This window comes from Phycodurus eques, chromosome 14 (genome assembly GCF_024500275.1).
Source record: "Phycodurus eques isolate BA_2022a chromosome 14, UOR_Pequ_1.1, whole genome shotgun sequence".
Lineage (NCBI taxonomy): Eukaryota > Metazoa > Chordata > Actinopteri > Syngnathiformes > Syngnathidae > Phycodurus > Phycodurus eques.
The window spans coordinates 833,715-859,317 of record NC_084538.1 but is presented as its reverse complement, the minus strand read 5'-3'; the positions used below and the strand labels follow the sequence as shown (position 1 = coordinate 859,317).

At 45.1% G+C, this 25,603-nt stretch overlaps 2 protein-coding genes across 16 annotated transcripts in view; both read right to left on the bottom strand.

The window, feature by feature from the left end:
• Positions 1 to 296: 296 nt before the first annotated feature.
• Positions 297 to 8,380, bottom strand: zfyve21 (zinc finger, FYVE domain containing 21). 4 transcript variants are annotated; one of them, XM_061697221.1, is made up of 9 exons: positions 8,179 to 8,264; positions 6,294 to 6,414; positions 6,056 to 6,106; positions 5,807 to 5,975; positions 5,329 to 5,404; positions 3,392 to 3,483; positions 2,295 to 2,351; positions 1,450 to 1,589; positions 297 to 1,372 (listed from the first exon to the last, which is right to left on the bottom strand). In XM_061697221.1, exons 2-9 carry the CDS (start codon positions 6,390 to 6,392, stop codon positions 1,334 to 1,336), a joined length of 723 nt encoding a protein of 240 aa, XP_061553205.1. In that variant the 5' UTR covers positions 6,393 to 6,414; positions 8,179 to 8,264; the 3' UTR covers positions 297 to 1,333. The 4 variants fall into 4 exon arrangements, with proteins under 4 accessions (XP_061553205.1, XP_061553202.1, XP_061553203.1 ...); XM_061697218.1 differs by lacking the exon at positions 6,294 to 6,414 and having other exon boundaries at positions 8,179 to 8,380; XM_061697219.1 differs by lacking the exon at positions 8,179 to 8,264 and having other exon boundaries at positions 6,294 to 8,170.
• Positions 8,381 to 9,095: 715 nt separating this feature from the next.
• The window catches only part of klc1a (kinesin light chain 1a), a 34,122-nt gene continuing 17,614 nt past the window's right edge, over positions 9,096 to 25,603 (bottom strand). Inside the window, exons 10-15 of one of the 12 annotated variants that reach the window (XM_061697204.1) lie at positions 25,016 to 25,083; positions 24,831 to 24,939; positions 22,985 to 23,146; positions 15,378 to 15,505; positions 13,806 to 13,878; positions 9,096 to 11,933 (exon numbers count right to left, since the gene is read on the bottom strand). In XM_061697204.1, coding sequence (XP_061553188.1) covers positions 11,868 to 11,933; positions 13,806 to 13,878; positions 15,378 to 15,505; positions 22,985 to 23,146; positions 24,831 to 24,939; positions 25,016 to 25,083 — 606 coding nt within the window. In that variant the 3' untranslated portion in view covers positions 9,096 to 11,867. The other 11 variants (XM_061697209.1, XM_061697208.1, XM_061697203.1 and 8 more) reach the window with 11 other exon arrangements.

The window sequence follows — 25,603 nt, the reverse complement described above, 5'->3', positions numbered from 1 at the left end:
TATACAAATTATATTACATCATAATTTGAAATAGAAATATTTTTTAAAAACGTTCTATCATATTGGCCTCAAAGGTTTCATTTCAAAAAGTGCCCAAATGTTTTTATTTTAATTTACATACTAATTTCCTTCAAATTATATTTTTAAAATAAAATACAAAAATATTTCATAAACATTGGCACATTAGCCTCATGAGGGTCAAAAAAAAAAAAAAGTGTACTTAATTTTACAGAGAACTTACAATTGCAATCAAACAAATGTCACAACAGAAACAGTGTAAAGATGCTGCAACGAAGGAGTCGGAAGCTTTTTATTTCCAAATGACGTCAAGAAATGAGGCGCCGGCGTACAAATCAATTGAATCTCGGCGCACGCGCGCGCTTTAGTGAAGCTGGTCAACTTTTGGGTGCCAAGCATCGAAAAATCATCTTTAGCAGCAGTGCTAAAAGCCGAAGAAGACATTTTGTCAGCCAAACGCGATTAATACGAGTTGTCCTTCATTCGGCTGCTCCGATTTGGGCCGTCCCGTCCGTCCCGTCCTTCATACAAACAAACAAACAAAAACCTATTGATTAAGATGGGCCGGATTAAAAAAAAACGCAGTGAGCTATTTTTGGACCCCCGGGCCATACTTTGCCCAACCGTGCTCGAAGCCTAACTGTCGCCTGAACTCTGACCCCAACCCTAACCCCTCACATTCGCATCCTAACGCTAAACAAACACGAAGCCCAGCAGTCCCAACCCAAATATTTTAGCCCGAAACATGAAACTTCCAAAATTCCCAACCATCATCATCATCATCGTCATCTGTCTGGAAATGTTTTTTTGCTCCCCAACCTGCTACGTCAGGGGGCCATTTAAAACCCGACCGAGGTCCAAAGCACGAGGATGAGGAAGACCAACGCTGTCAAAAGTATCAAGATGCACATCCGGCGCCTTCAGGACTACATTTCCCACAATTCCTTTCCCGACGACGACACAACGCGGACATCAGCTTCTTGTTCGTGACGTGTTTGTGGACTTCACCAGGACAGAACGTCGCACTCCTCACGCAACGGCTGGAAAAACGTTTGCGCATTTATCCAGCTGGACGTCCTGGAGGCGCCGGTATGCTCGTTTGCCGCGAGTGAGCCGATTCGGCGCGCTAGTACGATATCCGATAAATGCTCAAACGGCTTTCCGGGAGTTCCGAGAAGGTTCTTAGTAGAAACGGCAAGAGAAAAGGGCCGACGTTTGAAGTAGTAAACAAGGTAGAAAATGGCGTCCGGAGACGGCGGGAACTTTGCGGAAGCGGCGAGCCGCCGGCGTCCGCGCGGGTCGGCTCCTCTCGGACTCACTCCAGCTCCCGAGACTCGTGCAGGAGCTTGGTCGCCTGCGTGGGAAGTCGCAAAAGGAGAGACGTTAGAACGGAACGTGTCCGCAAGCGGTCCGACCCGTTTGCCGTCTGACCTTGTGCATGGCCGCCAGCCACGCCGCCGTCGTCGTCTTCTGGTCGCCGGCGGCGGCGCCGTCCAATCGCAGCTGCTGCGCGTCCTGCGAGCCCGACGGCTTGTAGCGGACTAGCATGCCGCTAGCGCGCGGAGACGTGCCTACAAGCGCGCGTCGGAAGAAGAATGAACACAGTGAGTATTTGCTTCACGACTAACACGACAAAGTGCCGAGGCTGACACGAGGCCAAACGCACGTAGGGACGGGCGGATAGGACACGCCCCTTTTCGGCTGCGTGCCGACGGCGGCGCTAAGCGAGGAGGTCAGAGTCGCCGAGATCAAAAGCACGCCGGCACATTGCGCTGCATACGGTTGCGGAAAACACCGTACAAGACCTCACATATGTGAAAGATGTTTTTCATTGACTCAAAAAAAAAAAAAAAAAAAAAAAGGTCAAGCTGGGGAAAATCGGTTGCGAAATGAGCAGGTTCCAACCTCCCAACATGGCCGCCACGTAGGCACGTCCTCAAAAAAGCCACACCGGGAACGCCGTCACGAGCATAAGACGAGACACGGAACACAAAGATCTCCTAAGTGAACACAAGACAGACGCTTCACTCTGACGTGGAATTTGGAAACAAACACAGCATGCTTAGCATAAACGCTAACGCTAGACAGGCCGTGACGGAAGAGGAACGCTGCCGACGACGAGAGAAACACCGGGATCCTGCACATTTAGCATTAGCATTCATGCTAAAGGACAAAAAAAAATGCGACTGCAGCGCAGGCCCCCCTCACGCGATGATGAAAGAAGAGGTCAAAGGGCAAGTTTCATGCAGGCGGAAGGACGGAAGAGCGGCGCAAACCTTCGCAGGCAAACCGAGCGTCCAGCAGGCCGTCGTACGTGTCGATCCGTTCGTTCTCTAATCCGACCGACGAAGCAGCAGAAGAGAAGAAGAAGAGGCGCACGAGTTACGACACCGCCGCCTTGACCTACGAGCCGAGTTCATCCTGTGACCGAGCTCGTAACTCAAATGTTCCCCGTCCAACTGAACTGTTATCTCCTCAATCCGGCCCAAAAACACAACGTAATCATTTTGTGCATTTTTCTTGGAATTCACTCGTCCTCGCTTCGCTGCACTTACATACAAATGAATACATTTTGATCAAGCGATGCCTCGAATCTTAAAATCTCAGAAGTTGCAAAGACGGCGGTGCAATTTTTTGCAAATGTTCTCAATCACAAGTGACGCAGTTATAAATGCAAAAGTTGCAGCATAATGACTTTCTCAAAGTAAGATCAATCATTGCATTTTGATGCCATTTGGAATGATGATGATTTGGGAATTCTTCTTCTCAGCAATACAAAGTGTAAAAATGCGTGTTGATACCACGCTGACCTAATGACGAATGTGCACGAGACTGACATGTTGCATGAAAAAGTCCAAATGGAGTTATTTTGTGTGTCCTTCTCAAAATGTCAGACAGACACATTGTACCACAAGGGGGCGCTTTATGGTCATATTTGGAAAAACGTGTCATGTTTGAGACTACGGCAGAATGGCACACGACCAGAGAGACGCAATCACAAGCGTCGGCTTTAGGAGGAGGAAGTGAGAAGAAGAAGAGAGGGGAAAAAAGTGGAGGCGCTTGCGGCCATTTTTCCAATGTTCCAAAAATTGTAATCACAGAAGTTTCCAAAGGCAACTGTCAACATTTTCTCCCACGTCGTTTTGTATTGAATTTGCATAATCTCGTCGTTACGCCGCGACACCGCTCGTGAGTCAAAGTACCGCCGCAGACCCGTTTTAGGATGAAACACGCACAACAAAACCCGGGCAAAGAGTTTGAGGGCATTTGGATTTCAGCGCAGTCGGACAATTGTAAGTCCCACGGGCTCCATTTTGAGCCTCCGTTGGACTCCGCCCACCTGATCTTGGGGGACGGGTTTTCGGCCTCTCACCTCCTGGACCGCTGGCCTCGGTCAGGATCTGCATGCTGCAGATGCCGGACAAGTCCACCTCAAAGTGGCTTTCGCCGTCCAGGAACAGGTACCTGCACGTCAGGTGGAGCACGTCAGCATCCGATCCGATCCGAACCCTCCGCTCGCGACCAGCTAACCAAACTAGCATCCACGTCCTTGCGTTCCAACTAGCTGTTATGCAAATCCTTTTTTTTTAATGCATCCAAAAACTTTTTGAGATTTCCATCCTTTATTCAAACACGTGACATCATTTCAAATGAACAAGAATTGAATTGAATTGAATTGTGATTCGGTTCCTGGTTTGGTCCGAATTGGCAAAAATGTTGATTATTGTCTTCCGAAGTCAAATGTTTGCAAAAGTTTTATTTTGATCAAACACGAAGTTCATTATTATTATTATTATTATTATTATAATAAACCGAATGATGAATATTTACTGTTGAGCAGCTGAAATTGTAACCATTTGAAGTTAAACAACGGCTCAACGATCAGTTCTTAATTTGATAATTGATCAGGTGTCAATTCATTGTCGTACGCTGACGTTTTCAAATCTTCTCTTTTTCAAAGTACTTTGCAGCTTCATAGATTATGTCCACATTTGAATAGCTCAGCTTCATTATTTTAACTTAAAAAATGTATTTCAAAAAAACCCTTTTGACAAACATTGCTTGTCAATTTAGGCTCATTAGCCACTTTAGATGAGCATCTTCATAAGAAATTCACTTCAAAATTCCAATTTTGTAGCGGTACGTTGAGAAATAACTGTTTTGTTTTTTTTATACTGTTTTACTCTAATTTCAATTTGTTTTTTGATCGTTTTTTTTCTACAGGCGATATTGCACATTCCCCCCCACCGACAAACAAAAGCTCAATTTCTCTGGAAGTCATCATCCCATTGTCGACATTTTTGCTGCATTGCACTCAGGTTGCGTTTTGACAAAATCGGCGGGAAATCGTTGGTCATTTATACACAAATGGACAATATAACAAAACTCACAGGCATATATTCTTTTTCCTCTGCGAAGAACAACTAATATTACTAGTTTACTGAGCAGTTGTGACTGTCTCCATTTATTTAATATACATACATGTGTGTGAATACTATACTGCCCCTGGTGGAAAAGGCACCCAAACACACGAGAAGGCGCAGCAACAACGCCCACTGAATTATCACGATGCATTGACGGTTGAATTCTTTACATTCTAATGAATTACGTGACGTACGGTTTCAATACGGTCGATTCAAAACACAAGATTTGCATCGGTTCCAATGAGGGAAGATGATTCGAGTTCCGCCGCAAACGTGAAACGGCAGCGGCGCGCGCGCGTGAATGCACGAAGATGGAAATTCATTCCGACGGAAGAAACGTAGGCGGCACGGAAGCCGACCGGTTCGCGCATCCGCCTCACGGTTGTGAGGTTGCGGGTTCAAATCCGCGTGGAGTTTTGCATGTTCTCCCCGTGCCCGCGCGGCTTTTCTCCGGGTACTCCGCTTCCCTCCCACATTCCAAAAACATGCGCGCTAGCTTCATTGAAGACTAAATTGAAAGCGAGTGCGAATGGTCGTTTGTTTGGTCGTTCGTTTCAATGTGGCCCGCGATTGGCCGGCGACCAATTCGGGGTGCGCGCCGCCTGCCCGCCTCCCGCCCGAAGTCGGCGACGGCGCGCCCGCGACCCGCACGAGAATAAGAATATGGACAAATGCGGCAATTTGGGGAATGTGAAAAATAGTTGAAGGAACATTTTCAAGGAGGAACGGTTCGAATGCGGGAGGAGAAGGTCAACGTGTCCGAAAGTGTGGAAAATACAAGCGGCAATCGTCCGAATTTGGTTTGTCGTCAGTTGGGGGGAAAAAAGCCCACAAGACGGAGCGTCAACAATTTGGATGCAGAAGAATGAATGCAAGGAAAGAGGACCTGTGGTTGTTGGAGAGGCGGCAAGTCATCGTTTCACACTTGTCGGACGCTCCCACGGTGACCGCGAAGGAACTTCCTGCACGCACACAAGCGACACACCGGTGGAATATGAGCCCCATCTTCCCAACTTAGCAGAGGACAAAACGTGCGTCTCATCGAGGACAAGCGTGCTAATTCATTTTCTCTCTCGATCCAATGTGTTTTTTCGTTGACCGATCAGATTGCTGCGACGTCATCGGCTATTCTGCTCACAGCCACTGGGGGGGCCTATACGAGTCTTTGACATCTTCGGAGTGGAGCGAGCGAGCGAATCTCGAATGAGAATTGCAAGTGGCCAATGTAACGTGTGACGTTTTCCGTTGGATCCCAAACCCTCGAGAGGGCGAAACGCACGCGTGCTCGAGGACGAAGCCGCCCGGTGACTTTTCTGAAGCCAAACCCAAATGTTGTCTTTTCTTTCTTGGAGCGCCACGCTCACCCGCCAGCAGCGCTTTGATCTGCTTGTCGTAGAAGTCGCTCTCCTTGTGCGACAGCAGGGCGCAGCGGGCGCACTGCCTCACCGGGTCCACGAAGCTCATGCGCGGCAGCGCCGCCTTCTTGCCGCAGCACTTGTCGCAGAAGCAGCGGCCGCAACGCCGACAGTGGTGCTGCGCGGGGGGCGACACATCTTAGGCGGGCGGACGCCTCGGAAATGTTTGCCGATGCGGCGAAACGCGGAAAAACAGACCTTGCGCCTGATGAAGTCGAACTTGCCGTCGCACTGCATACATCGGGGGCACTGCGGGGAGGCAAACGGGAAGCGCTTAGCGGGGGAAATGCAAGTCAAAACGCTTCGTCGCGAGCCTTTGCGACGCCGCGACCGCAATTCAGTTCACAGACAAGTCGCTTCGAGAACTCCCGGGTCATTGAAAAGTAACTCCCGATTTCGAACTGCTTGCAATTTAGCGCTGAACTAAAATTCTTACAAGAAACGAACAGGAGAAGAAAGGGCGTTGCGTGGCGTTGGATTTGAAATTGGATGCGGGCGCCGGCACTTTCTCGCGCCGCCTGGCAAGCAACCGCATCGCCTGCTTTCACAAGGAACTCCTGAGGGACGGAAGACACAACTTGGGAGAACGTTCTTCCAAAGTCGCCGCTTTGCTAGAGAAGACTTGAACGCCTTCAATCGTGGAACAAACACAAACATATATTACAACATACGAATCAATATTTTAAAATTGGGAATAGGGGAGAAAAAGTATCCCCTAAAATAGAACTCGCTTTTGGATTCAAACATACACGACGGCGACGCAGAGTTCATGTTTTTTTGCGCAGATCGGCGAATTACGACATTAAAGCCGATCTGCGTTAAATGATCATTATCGTCCGATACCGATCGGATCGATGTAAAGTCTAAACACAATCAACGCGTGTCGTCAGTAATACAACCATTAACGCAAAAGGAGAAGGTGAGGCTACAGGGGGTATCAAAAGTCTACACACCCCCGTTTTTGGAAGGAGGACGACGACGGCAAGGCGGGAGCATGTACAATTCTCCCTAGAACTCAAATAAATGCTTGTCAGAGTTCAAAACACTTTGCTTTCCATTGATGACGAGAGTTTGTTTGTTTTTAAATATTCATCAATGACGAAAAATATAGACTGCAGCAGAGAGGGTGTTTATTTGGTTCAGGGCAAAAGGGAACGGTGCTTGAGCACCACCTAATGGCCGTGCGCGCACGTACCTGGTTCACGCGCTAATTCCGGTCCGCGAACAATTCAGTTGTCCAACTAAATTTGTCAATCAAAATGTCCTCAGCTGCCGCACTATTCTTGGTTCACGAACAATTTCTGTTATTGGGCAGCCTAAACAAATTAGTGCTTGAGGAAAAAAAGGCCGTCACAGCGAAACGTGAGAACGGTGTTCGCCTTTGCGCTGTTTGCTTAGGCCAAATCTAACGTGTACTTGAGTTGGACGTAACAACTTACGCTGCATCAGACTCTCGCTGGACCAATTGTGTCGTCACTGGTATCAACCGATGAAAAAGATGCATTATTTGTAGTCAATTCATAATTCTTTGGACCATTACGTGATATCTCGGATCATTTCCGTGACACGGTGGTTGGAAATCGGCGCACTAAAATGAGGTAAAAACGACCAATCCTTTGAGGACACCTGAAATACGTCATGTAATGGAGCATAATGCTGCCTTTGGTCGGCACTTCCTGTTCTATGGTTAGCAACACACGTAAGCGGGAAAGCGTAAGGAAAAGGCAGCGTTTCTAAATGTTGCAGTGAAATCATAACAAAACCAACATTCGCTTGGTAAATGATTCACTTTATAGCGTGTTTGTCTTGATTTTAGTGTGTACAAAGGCGCTGCCAGCACACACACAAACTCCAGCAGCTTTGTCAAGACGAACAACCTTTAACGACATATCAAACGAGCTCGCCTTTTGGCATTACAACGACACAAAATGTTCAAAGATGAAACCCCCCCCCCCCCCAAAAAAAAACGGTTTATTTCGCCAACATTTGAGTTTGTTAGCGAAGGCGTCCGAAGGAGTCAAATTCGCCTGATTTAGCACAAGCCCGTCTCGCAATTTCAAAATAAGGGTTCACATTAACCGCCACAAAACGTCTTCCAGGGCAGCAATTACGCAACACTACACACGCGTTGAGTTCAATTACATTCGGGGACAGTATGCGTCACTTTGAATAGAATTTGAGTTTTCGATGGAATATCGAGGCAACGTCACGCACGGTTTTATTTTGACAGCACCCACCGGAACCGCGCGGTCTCCTCCCCCCCAGCTTGTCTTTGAGCAGCTTCAGTGTACAGGAACGAAAAAGAGGTGAAAACGCCTCACGTCTTTGTCGGGCACCCATCGGGGCTCTTCCAGGCAGAAGGGACTGTTGAAGGCTCCGTTCTCGGCCACCATGCGGAGGCCGCTCGGGCTGCGGACCAGCTTCTTGCCGTCGGGAACCGAACACATTTTGTTGGCTGCTTCTTTTTTTCTTCTTCGACGCAAGACCAGTAGTGATTGTAGACACGCCCCCAAACCGCCGGACTGACAGGCCGGTGAGCCAATGGGAGCGCAGATAATAAGTGACGTAAGTTAAAGCGCTGCCAGCGCACTCTTTTGCTTTTTTTGTTTTTTGCTTTTAATTTTTTTTCCCCCGTCTTTGCTTTTGGGGCCGCGGGCCGCTCGCCGCGCCCAGCGGACACGTTTGCACTCCTTTTGATTTAGTCGGAAAAACGTCACCTTTTTGCGTTTGTTTGTTGTTTTCTCCAGTTGGCAGGGTGACGTGGAAAGTCCTAAATGTTTGGACACGAAAACATTTGATGGGGCTTTGTTTACATTAGAATTCGGGGAAAGGTCAATTGTCAACATTTTTAGACGACTGAAAAGCCTGGTCGTGTAAAAAGTAATAAATAAATAAATAAACAAAGGAATACAACATATGGGTATTTGTTTGTTTTTGCAAAACTAAATAAATAAATAAAAACGTAAAGAAAAACAGGATTGGCAAAAGCTGTCAATACATTTAAAAAACGTGTATTGGAAATGCAACGTTTCTAGATTATTATTGGTCATTTAAAAAAACAAAAGAAAGCCAAAGGACAGTAGTACGTAATAGTTGTTTAAAAAGGGGAGGGGCATGTATTGGAGATTGATTTACATTTGGAAAACTGGGAAAATGTTCAGCTGGCAAAAATGTCCCCACAATTTTGACGTTAGCGTAATAATATTAGCTTGAAGTCAGTCGGAACTTCTACCAATGTGCTTCCTAAAATGTTTCCTATTTTCCGAAAATTGCGATATCTGCAATGGTCCTAAAAAAGTCAAACTCCACACAAAGGATTGGTAATAGCTCTAAAACAACAAAAACGTTAACTTAGTAAAGTTGCCGTTACGACACAAAACATACGACTTCTGACCTTCATTTACAAAGAGGAAAAGGTTGCACACGTAGTGACTTCTAACCAAACAAACACAACAGTACACGTCCAACAACACCACAACTTTATTCAACTTCCCTCACGTGACTAAATCGTGTCATTCGCAATTTGCACAACACTTCTTATTTTTGCCACTTGCGAACCTTTTAGCAGTTCTATGAAATTCAAACTTCATTTACATGAATGGAATTCCCGTCGTTTTCAATACATTCACGGCGGAAATGACGTCATCGCGGTGCTGCTGCTGCTGCTTGTCAGTGCGTCGATGCCAATAAGACCGATCAACAGTCACTTGAAGATTTGAGATCGAGCTAGATATATCGATATATATATATATATTACAATACATGAGGTATAATAACAAGATAATAATATCAAATCTTGGAAATGACAGCAAGTGTTAGGAATGACAGCCGGCATATACATTGTTTTTGAAAATAATACAAACAAATAAAATGAGGGTTATTGCACATCTCTATTAGGAAAACAAGAGAAATATTAATAAAAGCATTATGTTGGCCTTTTGGACACGTGTTGATGAGGTTGAATTCACCTTTGACTTGTCACCTGTCTCAAATTTCAATTTGTTCAGAATTTTTACACTTAAAATGACAGTTTTTATCATGTAAAATGGAAGCTTTTATGTATCAACAAACTTTCTTCATCATAAAATGCTTTTCTTGTAAAATTTGTACTTGTCCTCCAAAATGTAAACTCGATCCTATGACACATTTGTACGAAGTAAAAATGTGTAAGCATATGACGCATAAAATTGAAAAACAATTCTCATAAATTATGATTGTTTCCTTTAAAAACATTCGTTGTGTGTGTAAAATTACAACAGACAACGTTTTCTAGTCTAATTATAGATTCCACCAAGTGAAATGCAGACTTTATTTATTTATTTATTTTTTTCAACGTCAAATGATGACTTTTCCCTCCTAAAATGATTGTTGCGTGTTCGGGAATGTTGCGGCCCTTAAAAAGGCCTTTCGGTCGTCACAATCGAAAGAACAAACAGCCATTCCGCTAATCGTCCTCAGAATAATACAAAGTTGACTTGCGGCGCCGTAACGTTTCTCCCGGAAAGTAACGAGTCAGCGGTCTTCGTCTTCTTCATTCTAGTCGGCCGACAATCGTCCTTTGTCAAAAGTCCAAATGTAAACTAAACGCTCAAAAATGCTTTGAAATCAAGTTGTTTTTTTTTTCTTTATCTAAATCGGCAGATTTTTTTCTATTCCCAAATGAAATTTTGATCATAGAAGTATGCACTTTTTTTGTCCGTAAAAGTGGGTTGGGTTTTTTTTTTTCATGCAAAATGACAACTTTTTATCATAAAATTCCCAAGTTTTTATTTTTAAAATGACAACCTTTTTCTGACATAATAAGATGTTTCTTCTGGTAAAATCTGAACTCTCTTTTGATGTAAAAACACAACTTTTGTAATATTCCAACTTTTTTGTCATTTTGAATGACAAAAATGAATGAATTTTGAATGAATTTGAATTTTTTTGCCCCCCGCCAATTTTTTTTTTTTTTTGGGGCAAAAACCTTGTTGTGATGCAAGCAAGCAAGCAACCGCGGTGACTGGTCGCCATCCCAGCTGAGTTGGGGCGAAAGGCGGGGTTGCGCCCGCCCGCCGGCCCCGAAGCGCCAGCAGACGCGGACGAGCACGTTGGCGGCGCCGCCGAGTGCGAACTCTACCCACAAGGATGTGCACAATCTTTCATCGAATATGTAATATGCCAACATTTTTCACGCGCTGTGCACATTTGTCATTTGGAGTTGAAATATCCCAACTTTTGACGTCAAATTCAAACATTTCCAATTTGTTGTCACGAGTGTCCTTTTTGTCCTGTAAAATTCAGACTTTTTCATGTAAAATCCCACCTTTTTCTTGTAATAGTTTGACCGCGGTGGTTGAAATTTGGAGTTGTAAAATGACGACTTCTTTTCACGTAAAGTACAAACTTTCTCCAGAAAATGACAGAAAAGTTTTGTTTCTCTTTTATGAAAATATAATTCCAACTTTTCCTGATGAAATCCCAACTTTTCTGTCATGAGCATGATTTTGATTCACGTGTAATACACAAAACGACAAATTGTCGAAGCGACTTTTTGTTTTACGCTGGCTGTTGCAATTTGGAGTCTTCAAAATGCCGACTTTGTCCATGCTGTAAATGTAAAGCTTTTCTCTCGTATGTGACACCTATTTCCCGGGTTGAAAAAACCCAAAACAAACCAAAAAAATCACTTTTCTCCTGTAAGTTAACAAACATGTCAGCGCGCGAGAGTCGGAGTCGAGAACGAGCGCGTCCGTCGTCTCCGTGCGGCCGCCGGCCGACAATCGTCGTTCACAGAAAGTTTCAACAACTGCAATTGAACACGGCCGTGCTTCAAAAACAATCGAACCTTTTTCATCCTAAGGCGCGCCGGACTACTACGACATCGAGCGTGAGTTCCGAGACCGCGAGACGTTTTGGAGACTCGGACAGCGGGCGCGTCGGCTCACGTCCGATCCAATCGGAGCGGGAAAGACGTACGGTATTTACAAGGACGAGGGGCGCTACGTCTGCGTCGTCGTCGTGGTGCCCGTCAACGCGCCAGGTCGGTGCGGCTGGCGCTCAGGTCGCGGCTCTTCTTCAGACGAGGATTTCGTTCCTGGATGATGCCCCCAAACAAAAACAAAAACAACCCAATTAGGAGGAAATCTAAACGTCATTTAAAAATGCTTTTGACGTCGTGCTAAGCTGCTAATGCTAGGAAAGCGTAACAAGTGTCGGCAAAGTCGAAAAGCATGTCGAGGATTGGAAGCAAATCCGAATCGAGGAACGTTTGAGCCACTGACAACTCGAGCGGGCTAACTCCGTGTTTGCCATTTTGAAGTTCAGCGCAGAAATGACATTTATTCATTTCGGGTGAGGTTTACTTCCAGTTCGGAACTACAGGGGGCACTCGGCACTCGTCCTGATTCATCTGCGTAACAACGGGCCAACTCCCGAAAGTACGTACGGCGGCGCTTCGGTTTCGTCGTAAAAGCGAATCATATTGACAGACGTGTTTGGATGTGGACCGCTACGACACCGAACGTCTTCTAATCCAAGATACCGATACCGAGCGGGAAGCCACCCAGGAAACAGAAGATGGCGACGGCACCTCAGTTGCGGACAGAAGCGCGAGCTCTACGGTCCGAGTCCAAAATCATTACGTCCGGCAAAATGGCGAACAAACTCTGAGGAAAAAGCCACCGTTTCCGCAAAACAAGCCGTCGTCGTCGTCGTCGTCGTCATATAACTCAAGTGCAAATTGCAGCTCTAAAAAAAACGTGAAATTGCTCACCTGCTAAGTTGGGGCACAAAAGGAGTTAGCCCGCTCTAGTTCTCCTTTGACACTAGCAAGTTGCTCACGTTCGCGTGAGCATCACAAACTGTTTCGAGTTGGAGAACTCCCGTACAGTATATGAAAAACACGACTCTTATTACACACGTTAGGGTCGACAAAACATGCAGCAGCCTCTTTTAATCCATTAGGTTGAACGATGATTCTTTATTTATGATGACATGCAAAAAAGTTCTCATTTGAAGTGAAAATAGTTATTTCCCATTTTTAAAAAAAAAACCAACTTCATGCCTTCGGAGAACGTAATGACATTGCGTGAGGGCAATTTTAGCAGAAGCAATGCGGAATTAGACAGGAAAACGTTTTCATTTGAAAAGAAAAAGGGGAACGAACCCCAATTGTATGGGAAAATAATCATTTAATTCACATGAAAAATACTTAAAAAAAATATTGCAAGTACGAGAATGCTTTTGTTATAAATGTCCAAATGTTACCACAAAGAAAGTCGTCACCTTAAGAGAAAAATGTTTTCATTATACAATTTTACAAGGAAGAACAATTTGAATTCCACATGAAAAGGGTTTTTGAAAAGTCCTAATTTTAGGTGGAAAAGGTTTTCATTTGACATGACTTCCAAGTGAGCAAAGCCGGAAAACGGGTTCACGGACTTCCTGCGCCTGCTACGCTAACGCTCGTCACGTTGATTGTTTGAACTCGAACTTGCTCAAACGGTTTCTTCACGGCCGCTGTCTTTGGGCAAAATTGAAATACATGTATATCATTTATTTATACAAATATATGTCAACGGAAGCGTATTGCATTCACTTGGATAAAAGAAAAAAAAAGAAATCCTGTTTTTGAGGGCTTTGTTTTTGGGAATATTTTGTTCTTTTTTTCTGAGTTGTTACACAGAAAAACAGGAAAGAAATGACTCAGAAAAACCGAGAAAAATAACGAGTCAGAAATACTCCGAAAAAAAAGTAAAGAAAGAACATTTGGGGAGTAAGGTTTTTGAGGGCTTTATTTTTTTAATCCAAGTGAATGCAATACGCTTCCGTAAAGGAGTAAACATCGGATACGACGTGTTTCACAACAATTAAAGACGTCGTCGGGGCGGAGTCAGGCGCCGGAAGTGCGTCGACCTGTTTTGTCCAAAGCGGAAGTAGGTTGGCAAAACGTGGTCAATTTGCTTACTTGGTAGTCGCGCTGACCGAGCGTCGCCTCCTGGGCCACGTCGAGAACCCCGAGCGAGCTGGCCCGCTTCAAGCTGTGCCGTCACGCGGCACGGGGGGCGAGAACACGCGTAATCACACTCGGTTACTCGGACACGCGCGCCGACGTCGGCGACGACAACATGCAGTCGTCACCTGAGGGAGGAGGAGGAGGAGGAGGAACGGGATGAAGGCCACACGTCACCATCATTTGAAAAGTTTGAATTTTGCATGGGAAAAAATGTCTGTACAAAAGTTAGAATTTTAAGTGAAAGGTTGTTTTTTTTTGGTCTGTTTAAATTACCCACGAGTCATGATAGTCTTTATGAAGTATTCAACATTCGACCTGAAAGTTGTCATTTTCCATTTAAAAAAATACTTGTCTTAATATTACACGAAAAACTTTTCAATTTAGTGAAAGACGTTTTAATTGTACGGGAGAAAACGTTTGACATCTCAATGTGAAATAAGCTTTCATCATATAAGAAAAACCTCCAAACTTTGAAATTTGAATTGGGAAAGTCACAACTATGGGAAAAGTAATTTGCTAGCATTTTGAATATACATGAAAACATCCAAATTGGACATGAAAAATATGTCATTTTAGAAGGCATGTTAAAAAGCTTTTCATCCTACATAAAGAGTTATAATATCGACTCAACAAAGTCACCAATTTACGAGAAAAAACGTTTTCATGATACATGAAAACAATCGCAGGTTTCACGAGAATCAAAGCATCTAAATTGTACATTCAAAATGTCGTCATTCTAGAAGGAAAAATGTTTTCATCATTCATGAAGTCGTAGCTTTGCAAAAAATATATATCTTAATTTGAAGTGGATAAGTCAGAACGGTGCACATTTCAAATGTATGCAAAAATGAAAGTCCTAAATGTACAAATTTAAGTGAAAAAGTCACAATCATAATGAAGGTATTGACGAGGCCATCATCATCATCATCATCCCCCTTCCGCCTCATGAGGAATCCCAGCGGCGCCGCTGCAATATGATTGGCCGCTGTATGCGGCGTGAATATGAAGCCCGCCAATCCTAAACCGAAGCGCAACTATTGATTTTGTACAAAAGGGAAACCTATTTGGATGGACGGATCCGGTCGCCCGCCGCCCCGCCGCACGGGAGCCAATCACGTTGCAGCCGGCCGCGCCGAGCGGGAAGTCAAAGCGGACCAGAGAGCACATGCCGGCGGTCCACATTCGAGTGTCGTTTATTCTTAAACGGAACAGAACATGAAAATGGAAAGGACGACGACAGCCGTGCGGCGTGTTCCGTTCAAAATAAAAGCCCACAAGAAGCAAGAAATATTAGTGAACAATGAATAACAACAAAAGCATACAAATAAAAGCAGATAGTGTGCAGATTGGCACGACAACAGCGGCAGAGTTTTTATTTTCCTCAGGACAGTCATGAAAATATGACTTCCAGTCAAAGAAACGTAGCCAATCTTTAGCGTTTGGTTAGTGCGGCAGGCGCCCCCTGCAGACCGGGAGGTCCGGCGGGTCCCTCCTGGCGCCTCGAGAGATTTCGGGGATAGTTACCCGGCGTTTTTGGGCTCGCCGCCGCTTCCGCCGCCTTTGAGCTTGCGCACCAACTTCTCGCTGCTGCGACGAAGCGACGCTCGCAGTTTTCCGAAGGAGCCGCTACGCTTCAGAGCGCCGGAGCCGTCCTGATCGGGACACAACATTAGGAACACACGCACGACTCATCGAACACGTTGCGGCGCTAGCTCGACTCGAGCGCGCCCCCGTGGATCGGCCGTTTTCAAACGGACGATCGGCCGTTACCGTCACATTAATGAGTCTCAAACGAAAAGGTGCCGACTTGTATTTGTAAAGGCCGAGTGTGTCATCCTTGCGTCGGACAACGTGCGCACCTCACCAAGTGGCCGGTGAGCGTACAGCGTATACGCGAGGCGCGACAATAAAGAAACCACACCAGTCCCCGCAGTAGACTTGTTTTGCGTGAAGGCCGCCTTCGTGAACCAGGTGATCATTTGCTATCAATAAACGTTAAATACATCAGTAAATAAAGCTCGGAATTTTTCCTTGTCGTTTGGCTCACTTTACTTTAGTTACGCAACTACTTTTTGCGAATCACAGAGCAAGAGAAGTGAACGATCCTGGCGAGAAATGCCAATCTTTTCAATCTTTCTTTATCGTCACGTATGCCAGCGACGACGCCAACGTGCAGGATTCATGATTTCGACCCAAACGTCATGAAAGAACAACGACAACAACAACAACATGGAACCAACAGATCCGATTATTGGCTGCGTGTCCATTTATTCCTGCACTTGGTGATTGTGAAGCGACAGCGACATCTCAATAAATTACAACGGTGTCAAAAGCTCCATTTCGGGTGAGGGAGTCCCATTCTCATATTCTCGAGATGCACGACACACGCTCGGAGTGAAATCGTTTCGGATTTTTGGTGGTTGTTGTTGTAAATATATATGTATCATTTGGATGATTATGGCTTACAGCAAAGGAAAACCCAAAATTCACCTCACCGGAATATTACACGACAAGGACAATGATTGTGAGTGTACAAACCAGGCAGGAATTTGCACTCTGAAAAGTATTTTCCCAATCTCCATTCATGGATGTGCACTGACATGAATGAACTTTTCGACCGTATTCAAGCTGTAATTTCCATAGCAACAAAGGCTGGGGAGCACCGAGGTCTCCCAACGTAGGCTAAGCAACCGATGGCTGCGATAGCAAAGCTAAAGAGATGGTTTCTGATGACAGTTCCTCGTCAAGCAAATATAAAGTCATGCTCGCCGCGTTTGTTGTGAAGATAGCGCAAGAAAAAGAGGCGTCTCACACACACAAAGTTGATGTGAGTGAAGAATTCAAGTTTAATTAGAAGTTAAGAAAGATGCACACATACATAGCAGGAGAAGATTAGTAGAACAACAACAAGAACAACAACATACACGATATTGCCAAAAGTATTGGCTCACATCTGATTTGAAGCGACATCTCATTCTGAATCCGTATGCGTTCATATGATGCTGGTCTACCCTCTGCGGCTGGAACACTTTCAACTCTGGTGGGCAGGCTTTCCACGAGGTTTAGGAGGGAGTCGATGGGAATTTCCACACACCGATGTCGGACCGGAAGGCCTGGCTCTCAGTCTCCGCTCCAAGTCAACCCGAAGGTGTTCTACGGGGTTGAGGTCGGGACTCTCAAGTTCATCCACACCAAATTCTTGATGGACCTTGCTTTGTGCACTGGTGCACTGACACGTCGGAACAGAAAGGGGTAATCCCCAAATTGTTTGACTGGCCAGAATCTCTTGGTACGCTGAACCATTCAGAGTTCCTTTACTCAACTCGGGGGTGAATATTTTGGACAGTTTGGAGATGGCCCATTCCTGTTCCAACATGGCGGCGCATCAGTGCACAAACAACATTCGTACGGCTCATAAATGCACGGATGAGAAAGTTTGAGGTAGATGAACTTGACTGGCCCGCACCGCACACAGTCCTGACCTCAACCCCAGAGAAGACTTTTGGATGAATCAGAGTGGCGACTGACAGCCAGACCTTCTCCTCCAACATCAGTGCGTGACCTCACAAAGGCGCTCGTGGAAAAATGAACACACATTCCCATAAAGTCACTCCTAAACCTTGTGGAAAACCTTCCCAGAAGAGTCGGTGGACCGACGTCACATTAAACCATATGGATGAAGAATGGGATGTCATTTCAATTCATATCGGAGTCAAGCGAGTGCCGCAAAAAAGATCCATTCGTAGTGATTGGGGAGTCGGGAACCAGTGAATGATTCTGAACGCAGTCGCTGCATTCAGAATCATTCTCGACTCCTGAATCACGACAAGGATTTTTTTCACTGCACATTTGTGGAAGGTGTAAAAAAAATCCCAGTCTAGTGATTCGGGAGGAGAAAATGAGCGAATGAATCCGAACGCAGCGACAGGGTCCCTACTCCCGAATCAATGTATTAAGATTGTTCATATCGAACATGTGCGCATGCAAACGTCTCGGACACATCCCAACATGGCGTCACGCACTAACCCCTATTTGTCCGCGCATGTCACTTGATATTTTTGCTATTATTTACAGAGCTTAGAGCGAGCGCGAACGGAGTGAAGGTAAACGAAGTCGGAGCGCCGCATTCCGCAAAACTAGCGAGTGGTACATTTCACACTTCTGCCAAGGACAAAATGCAAAATGCAAAATGCGCTCACCATTCATTTAGCCAGATGAAAGTTTGGTGCGGAAACAAATGTGGCATTTCAGCGGTCAAGTAAAGAGGAAGAAGAAAAAGGTGCGCGTAAGACGACCGTAAAAATAGAATAAACCACTCATGTTTCATTTTAAAATGGATTAGATTCATTAATATTTACTTGAGTTACAATTCAGTAACCAATTAATTCAAAATTAAAAACAATTCTACATACTTCAATTTTACTAACATTTAAATTGTATTATTTCACAAGTCAATTCAGCCTTGATTTCATACGCTAAATGGAAAAGAGTTTTTCAAAATCAAGGTCATTCTCGTGTTTATTTTTTATTGATATCTATTTAATATTAGATTATAATTAGTGAATCGACTTCATAAAAAGTGTATTTTTTAATGTATTAACAATAATCATGAATTATAACATTGTAATGTATTTAATATCATTTAACCAATTATTCAATCAGAAAAATGAGTACAAAATGAAAAAGACCCAATTTTGGTGTAGCTATATCTAGTATCTCTGCATTATGTGATGAATGAAAAATGGAAAACTATGATGGAAGTTTTGAACTATTGGCTACTAACAAAGTCCAAAAACCTCAAAGGTCTTCTTGCAGGAACATTTGTGACATAAACACCAGGAAACACCGAAAGTTGTCTTTTAGACGAGAACGCAAGACCAGCCAGCCCACTTGCACCAAATTCGACCGTTTACGGCTACTTGGCTGACGCACCACATGCTGCTTCACCGCGTCTAAAGACAAGGTGGTTTTTAGCAGATGTTTTTCGTTCCTGTTTGACTGAAGGCGGCTGACGTCGTACAGAATGCCTCAAGTCGTTACTATAAGTCACACGACTACGATGTCATCAGCGGGGGGGACGTTGCGATGTTTCCCGACCGGACCTACGTGGGTCTGTACAGAGTTCACGCACGAGTGAGTGGACTAGTAAGAGCGTGGATGGCAAAGAACAACTACAAGCTTACAAGTTATACAATTTTACAAGAAGCGTCATCCCTCCCCAAGCGGAAGAAAAAGACGAAGATGGAAGAAGAAGAAGAAGAAGAAGAAGAGCGAGGTGTCACTGCAAGGCTCGAGGCGTCCATCACAGAAGACGAGCATTTACAAGCGTTACAAGGCATCTGAAGGTTAAGCCTGCTGCTGCTGCTGCTGCTGCCGCTGCCGCTGCCGCTGCCGCTGCTGGTCCACCCGGCGGCGGCGTAGGAGGCAGGACGAAGAGGAGGAGGAGACAGACAGGAAGATGATGAAGAAGAGAGGTTATCAGCAAGGCTTGGAGATGGAGCACATCGGCACATCAAGTTGGTTAACGCTCCTGTTAGGTCGCTGCTTTGGTACGACGCGGATGTTCAAGGGTCAAAGCGACTCGCTACATGTTTAACGGCCATTAGGCAAATGCTAAGAGCGCAGCGGCCTCTCGGCGGCGCCGCCGAATTGGGAGGAAATATTCACCATGTGCCCCGCTATTGGCTGGCGACCGGTTCAGGGTGTACCCCGCCTCTCGCCCGAAATTAGCTTTGATAGGCTCCGACACGCCCGCGACCCCAGTGAGGATAAGCGCTGCCGAAAATGGAAAATATAATTATGCTAGCGGAGGGTCGCCGGTCCGTAGTCCCGCACGAGCGCGTGTCGTCGTCGTGTCCCGGGCGAGACGCTTAACCCGCAACGCCTACGAATGAATGCGCAGAATGGCAGCCGCGCCTCCGTCAGACTGCCCCCCGCAGGGCAGCTGTGGCGACACAAGTAGCGTCCCACCACCCACCTGGTGCGACCGAGGAGGGGAATCGATCATGTGTGAAATTGCAAAGCCTCAATGAGTGCCTTGAAAAGCGCTCGAGAAGTGGAAGGCATTAGTAGTCGTACGAGTGGTTATTACTATGAACTAGAGGTGCAACTAATTGATGATCAAACTAACGGACAACTATTCATTGATTGATTGATTGATTAACCGTTTGGAAAACTTGACATTACATTTCCATGAACTTCAATGAAATTTAAAAAATGAAAAGACAAAAATAACAAAAACCAGAGTACCACAAAGAAAATATACGTTTACAATTTAATAGGATTAAACATGAAAGCCTGATTATAAATAATGCAACATATATATAATAAGAACATTAAAATAAGGCCAGCAAAAGTATCCCTAACATTATGTTATGTTGTGGGACGAGTTTCAGATGTAAAAACACATCTAAAACTCGTCCCACAACATAATAGGACGGTTAGACGTGAAAAGTATGAAGACGACATGATAATATAGAATTTTGAAAAATAGATCTTAAAAGACAAAAAAGAAGAAAAATGAGAGTAGGAGTCGTAGTATTATTATCCAACTTGTTTTCCTATTTAGACGTGTTTTTTTCCAAAATACGTCAACGCGACCCGCAACAAAACAGGAGGGTTAAAAATGAAAGCCAGCCAAACATCGAACAAGCTGTCGACTGTTTTCCGCTCAGACGTCCAGCAGAGGCGGAAGAAAACGCCACGCGCCCGCGCACACGCACACACACACCGAACAGCCAGTCGGCGTACAGTACAGAGCCCGTGTTGACATAGTGGAGATGGAGGTCAGAGGCACTTTTAAGTCACCCCGTTTGTTGACAACATGGCTGACACAGCAGGAGATGCCGATTGATTGTCTCGGGGGCGCTACGTACGGTGGCCCGGAAGTGCAAAATAACAGAACAAATTGGGAAACGCTTTTACATTTCAGAAAACACATCAACAAATTACATTTGAGACAACCCGGAAAGGGAGGCTCCCATTTCACAGATATTCTCACGGCCTTTCTCGGCAAGACCCGCCCCCGCTTCAACATGATTGGCTCCTGCATCGCGGGAAGGGTAGGCTACGCAGATGGAACGAGATGTATATATACATATATAAGATCTTTTTTTTTTTTTAAATGTATAAAGACGTTTATTATGGTTAGGTTTGGGACCAGGGTTGGTGGTTAAAGCAGTTTAGGATGCGTTAAGGTTACGGCGGTTAAGGCTGGCGCACGCCGAGCACCGCCGCCGAAGCCGATTGAACTACGGCGCAGCGTGCGTGATTTGGCGACCGTTTCCTCGAGCGGCCGATCGGTCGGCCGCTGGTTTTGACGCGATTCCAAATTCTCATCTCGTCTTCACGTCCCAGCTTACATTCGATCAAAATGCACCCTTCCCGCGACGCAGGAGCCAATCCCGTTGAAGCGGGGGCGGGTCTTGCCGAGAAAGGCCGTGGAATTGCCAAGAATGTCTGTGAAACGGGACCCGCCCTTTCCGGGTTGTCTCAATTGTAATTTGTTTCGTCTTCTGAAAAAGCCGTTCTGCTTTTGTTTATGTGTTTTCTGAAATGTAAAAGTGTTTCGCAATTTGTTATATTGTTTTGCACTTCCGGGCCACCGTAGCTACGACTACTGCCGCTATGCAAAGAAAGCCGCAGATCTAGATGCCGTGCCGTTAGTGGCGTGGAGAGATGATACGAAAGCAGTCTGAGAGCTGAGTAAGCATTTTTGTCGGCATTAGTGGACATTTTAGACAGAAAAGAGTCACAAGTGAAAGAATGACGTGTGTAATACTAAAGGAGCTACAAGAACACTAAAAAGTTATTTGGTGCTTAGATGAGCTGACACTTGCTATAAGAAGCACAGAAAGCATCTCGAATATCTACGGACTGCGCACGTTTCCACCACGCAGTCCAGTCCAGTTCAGTTCAGTACGGTACGGTACGATATGGTTTCAAGCTATCCCGAAAACCTTTCATAGCGTTAGCCTAAAAACTGTACCTGGCACTCCAACATAAGGATGCCAAAAAGATTTCCAAACACAAGCAACGAGTCCCATACTGAACGGAACCAAAGTGTACTGCTTGATGGAACTCGAGTGGTACCTTGACTCGCAGGTTGAATTCATTCCGTGACCAAGCTCTCAATCAAATATCAATAAAAGCATATTTTGCCACCCATGTTTGGCCACTGCCCATGTTTACCGTAAGGATATTTATTGCAGACGCATGCAGTGTTGGGCCAGTGAAAAACCTTGCCAAAAACAACACAGGCGCGCCTGTAAGTGATTTTTAAGACACTATTAGATGTGTAATGTACATGTAACATGATGTATGAGTGAGCTGCATCGTAGCGTTTTGTTTTTTTTACCTTAGCAAACGCTATTTTTGTCGTCTTAAATTCTGAACAGTTGATGCTGTACACTCAGGACCGACATACCCAGTTTAAGGATAGAAGTCCAGCCCTCAATGAGAATAAAATGCGATTACTCAACGAAATCTATAGGATAATCCATTCTAAAATGATTCGCTAGTGGCAGCCCTAATAAGAAGCCAGTAAAAAGTTGTTTGTTCAACTATTGTTTGGCGAGTTTGACGCCAGTGGTATATCAAGTCGATTTCCTCCATTGGAATGAATGGAAATGCCATTCATCACCACAACAACGAAAAAAATTGGTTCAGCTTTTTAATTAAGAAGCAAATAGCACTATTGTGTATAAAGCATGAGAGAATATAAAGAAATAAACAATGTTCATAAAGTGTAATTACTGTACGTACTGTAGTATTTGTGTGCTCGGTGTGTGCCTTTAAGGGGCGTGGCTTAATGAGCGACGTCCGGATCTGGAGTCGACCGGTTGGTTGGTTATTTCAGCGTGAGCGTCTGCTCCTTGTGAGTGTTCTCATTTTGTAATCGTTGCATCGGTAACTGCGGCTCTCCTTTCCCACATGCGAGGGCATCACAGCATTCTCAACCAAGCAACGGCTCTTAACTTGAAAAATATCCAAAGTTGTTCGTCAAGGTACCACAGGAGGCTACAGCAGCTTCCTCCCAGTCAATCAACAACATACTCTGACGACTGCGACCATAAAGTACCAACGCTGAGTGTGAACAACAATGGCTGGCGAGGGCTGTGTACTGCACTTACCCCGTTCCACTCCACGCTCATACTCACTTCCTCGCCGCCGTCGGGCCCGCTCTCGTACTTGACCGTGTCTGAGGTCAAGCTCTCGCGGCTGCGCTGCTTCTCGCGGGCCTCCGGCTCGCCCAGCACGTCGGCCAGGCGCTGCCTGTGCGCCGTGTCCAGACCCTGAACCGTAAAAGGATTCCAGCTATTAGTCCAAGGTTCCATTTTGAGCTATTATTGTGTTGAGAATGTACTCCGAAATGCACTATTTATACTCAAAATGATTGTGAATCAAACATTTGTCCCAGGGCAGGAACACTTGAAAATGGGAATTCAATCGTAATAATGATTTCAATTCAGTCTTCTGTGGCATGGCAGCAATTTGGCGATGTACTGCAACTTCAGCTTGCGGTCACACGCCCTTACATGGGCAACGGGAGGAAGTTGTGATGCTACTTAGCATATTTAGTGCGTTGGCATAGGCAAGCAACATACAAGGAAAATTGATTGACAAAAAATTCTGCCGTTTTGAACGCTTGAGCCCATAGTTTTGTTTGAATTTTTTTATATTGCCGCAAAAAGGCTACTTTTAAGGACGTCGTCTTGCTGGACTTACCAAAGAGCGCACCGCACCGTTCAGGTATTATACCTTGTATCGCTATCATATACCGTTGTGCAGTAACAGCAACCCCACCCCAAAAATCATTTTCAATCACTAATATCCTAAACAAAACAATTGATCACGCTGTTGTTGCTTAAAATGCCAGGCCAGGCCACGCCACCAGCACCACACTGCAAAAACGCAAAAACCTTCAAATAGGATTGATCACCTCAACAGTCACGTGTTTTGAGACAATGTTCCCTTGTGTCAAGCTCATTTTGATTGAAATAACTAGGGGAAAAAATGGATTAAGTGGAGTAAGTTTTGCTTTTCTTCTTAGCATTTTTGATTCGACAACAACTCCACTAGCATTTGTTTTTCCTGGACTGATTTCACTTGTTTCAAGAGAAACAAGAAAGGATGTTCTATTTCATCCCTCGTGCCCAGGTGGACATTTTGAATAACAACAAAGTCGCATGTGCCCTCCCGCCGCCGCCGCCCCTGAGCATGCAGCATAGAAGCGTGGAATGCCTTCCTTCCTTCTCGCGCTTCGGTCGACTGTGCTTGTGGCTCGTTGCAGTCTACAAAGGTGATGAGCCTTGTTTTGAAGTGTTATCATTTATTTTGTTTTTATTAGGTTTGACTAGAAATAAGACAAATATTCTTGGCAACGTTTTGAGTTTTTGTAGCGCACCCACTCACATCAAAGTATGCGCTCACGTCGGCCCCCCACCGGAGAAAAAGCCTTTGACTGTGGATACATTATCTTCTCAAACACTTTTTCCAGGGTCTTTCAGGCAGGAGTGATGCAATAAATATAAAAACGATCACATTATTATTATTCAAATTCTAACTTTCAATCTTGAGGCGCCATCATGTCACACGGCTCCCGCAGCGTGAGGGAAGAGGCGGAGTTGACCAACCCTTCTCTGTCCTCACGCTATTTTCACATCTTTCAATTGGACAACAGAGGACGTGGGGACAGACCAATATTATTGATGTATGAAAAAAATGTGAAATTGATCATATTTGCATACCCGACAGCGACGATATATGATTTCATATTCATGTACGGTGGCCACATACATTGATACAGTTCATTGCCCAATGTTGTAAATATGCACAAAGCGACATTTTGGACATTCTTCTTCTTGTGTGCGGCTACTGACCGCTTGATAGAAAATACAAACAATGAGAAAGTCATTGGCGCACGCGGCCCAAGTATGGTTCCGAACGCGTCATTTGCGTGCGTGCGGTCGGCGGCACCTGCTTCCTGGAACGCACGGCGGCCTCCTCCAGGGTCTCGGCCGCCTCGAACTTGCCCTGCCGCTTGTAGAGCGCGCCCAGATTCTTCAGCGTGGTGGTGACGGTGGGGCTGCGGCAACAACACATCACCTGAGCTCAAACAAACACTTTCCACTGTTCAATTGTCATCATGGTTTTAAAATCACCTGGCGACTTTACAAGCTTTATACCAGCCTCCGTACTCTCCGAAAGGTGAGCCGTCCTTCTGCTTGCCCTGGGGGGAAAAAAACGGAGCATTGTTTGATTTCAAACATGGTGATTTCTTTCAATCACACAATGATTTAACCCTCGTAAAAACTCTAAATTCAGAGATCTTATTTCAGTGATTTTTCACGTAAACTTCGAGGATACCGCTGGCGTCAGGCCGAAACCTCGCAAGTTTCAATCTTATCGCAAATCAATACTATTGGTGAGTCTCCACGTGGGGATGTTGTATTTTGTAATTATCGACAGTGTTGAAAAGTGGTGGTTTTGGCGATAGCGCGCGACGGCAGAGAGACGCCAGCGTGGCTCCGACCAGGCACTGAAATGACCTTCTTTTTGTGGAATTCTTGTACTGTTTTACAAAATATTCTGGGTTTTTACATGTGATGATAGCATTTATTCAAATCAATAGAAACATTTAATAAGGACCTCTTACTGCAGCTTTTCCGGATACGATTTAGCCGCTACACTCGACGCACATAGTAACCCAAGTTACCACGGCGACCGGTTTCAACATCAGTGGGGCTTAA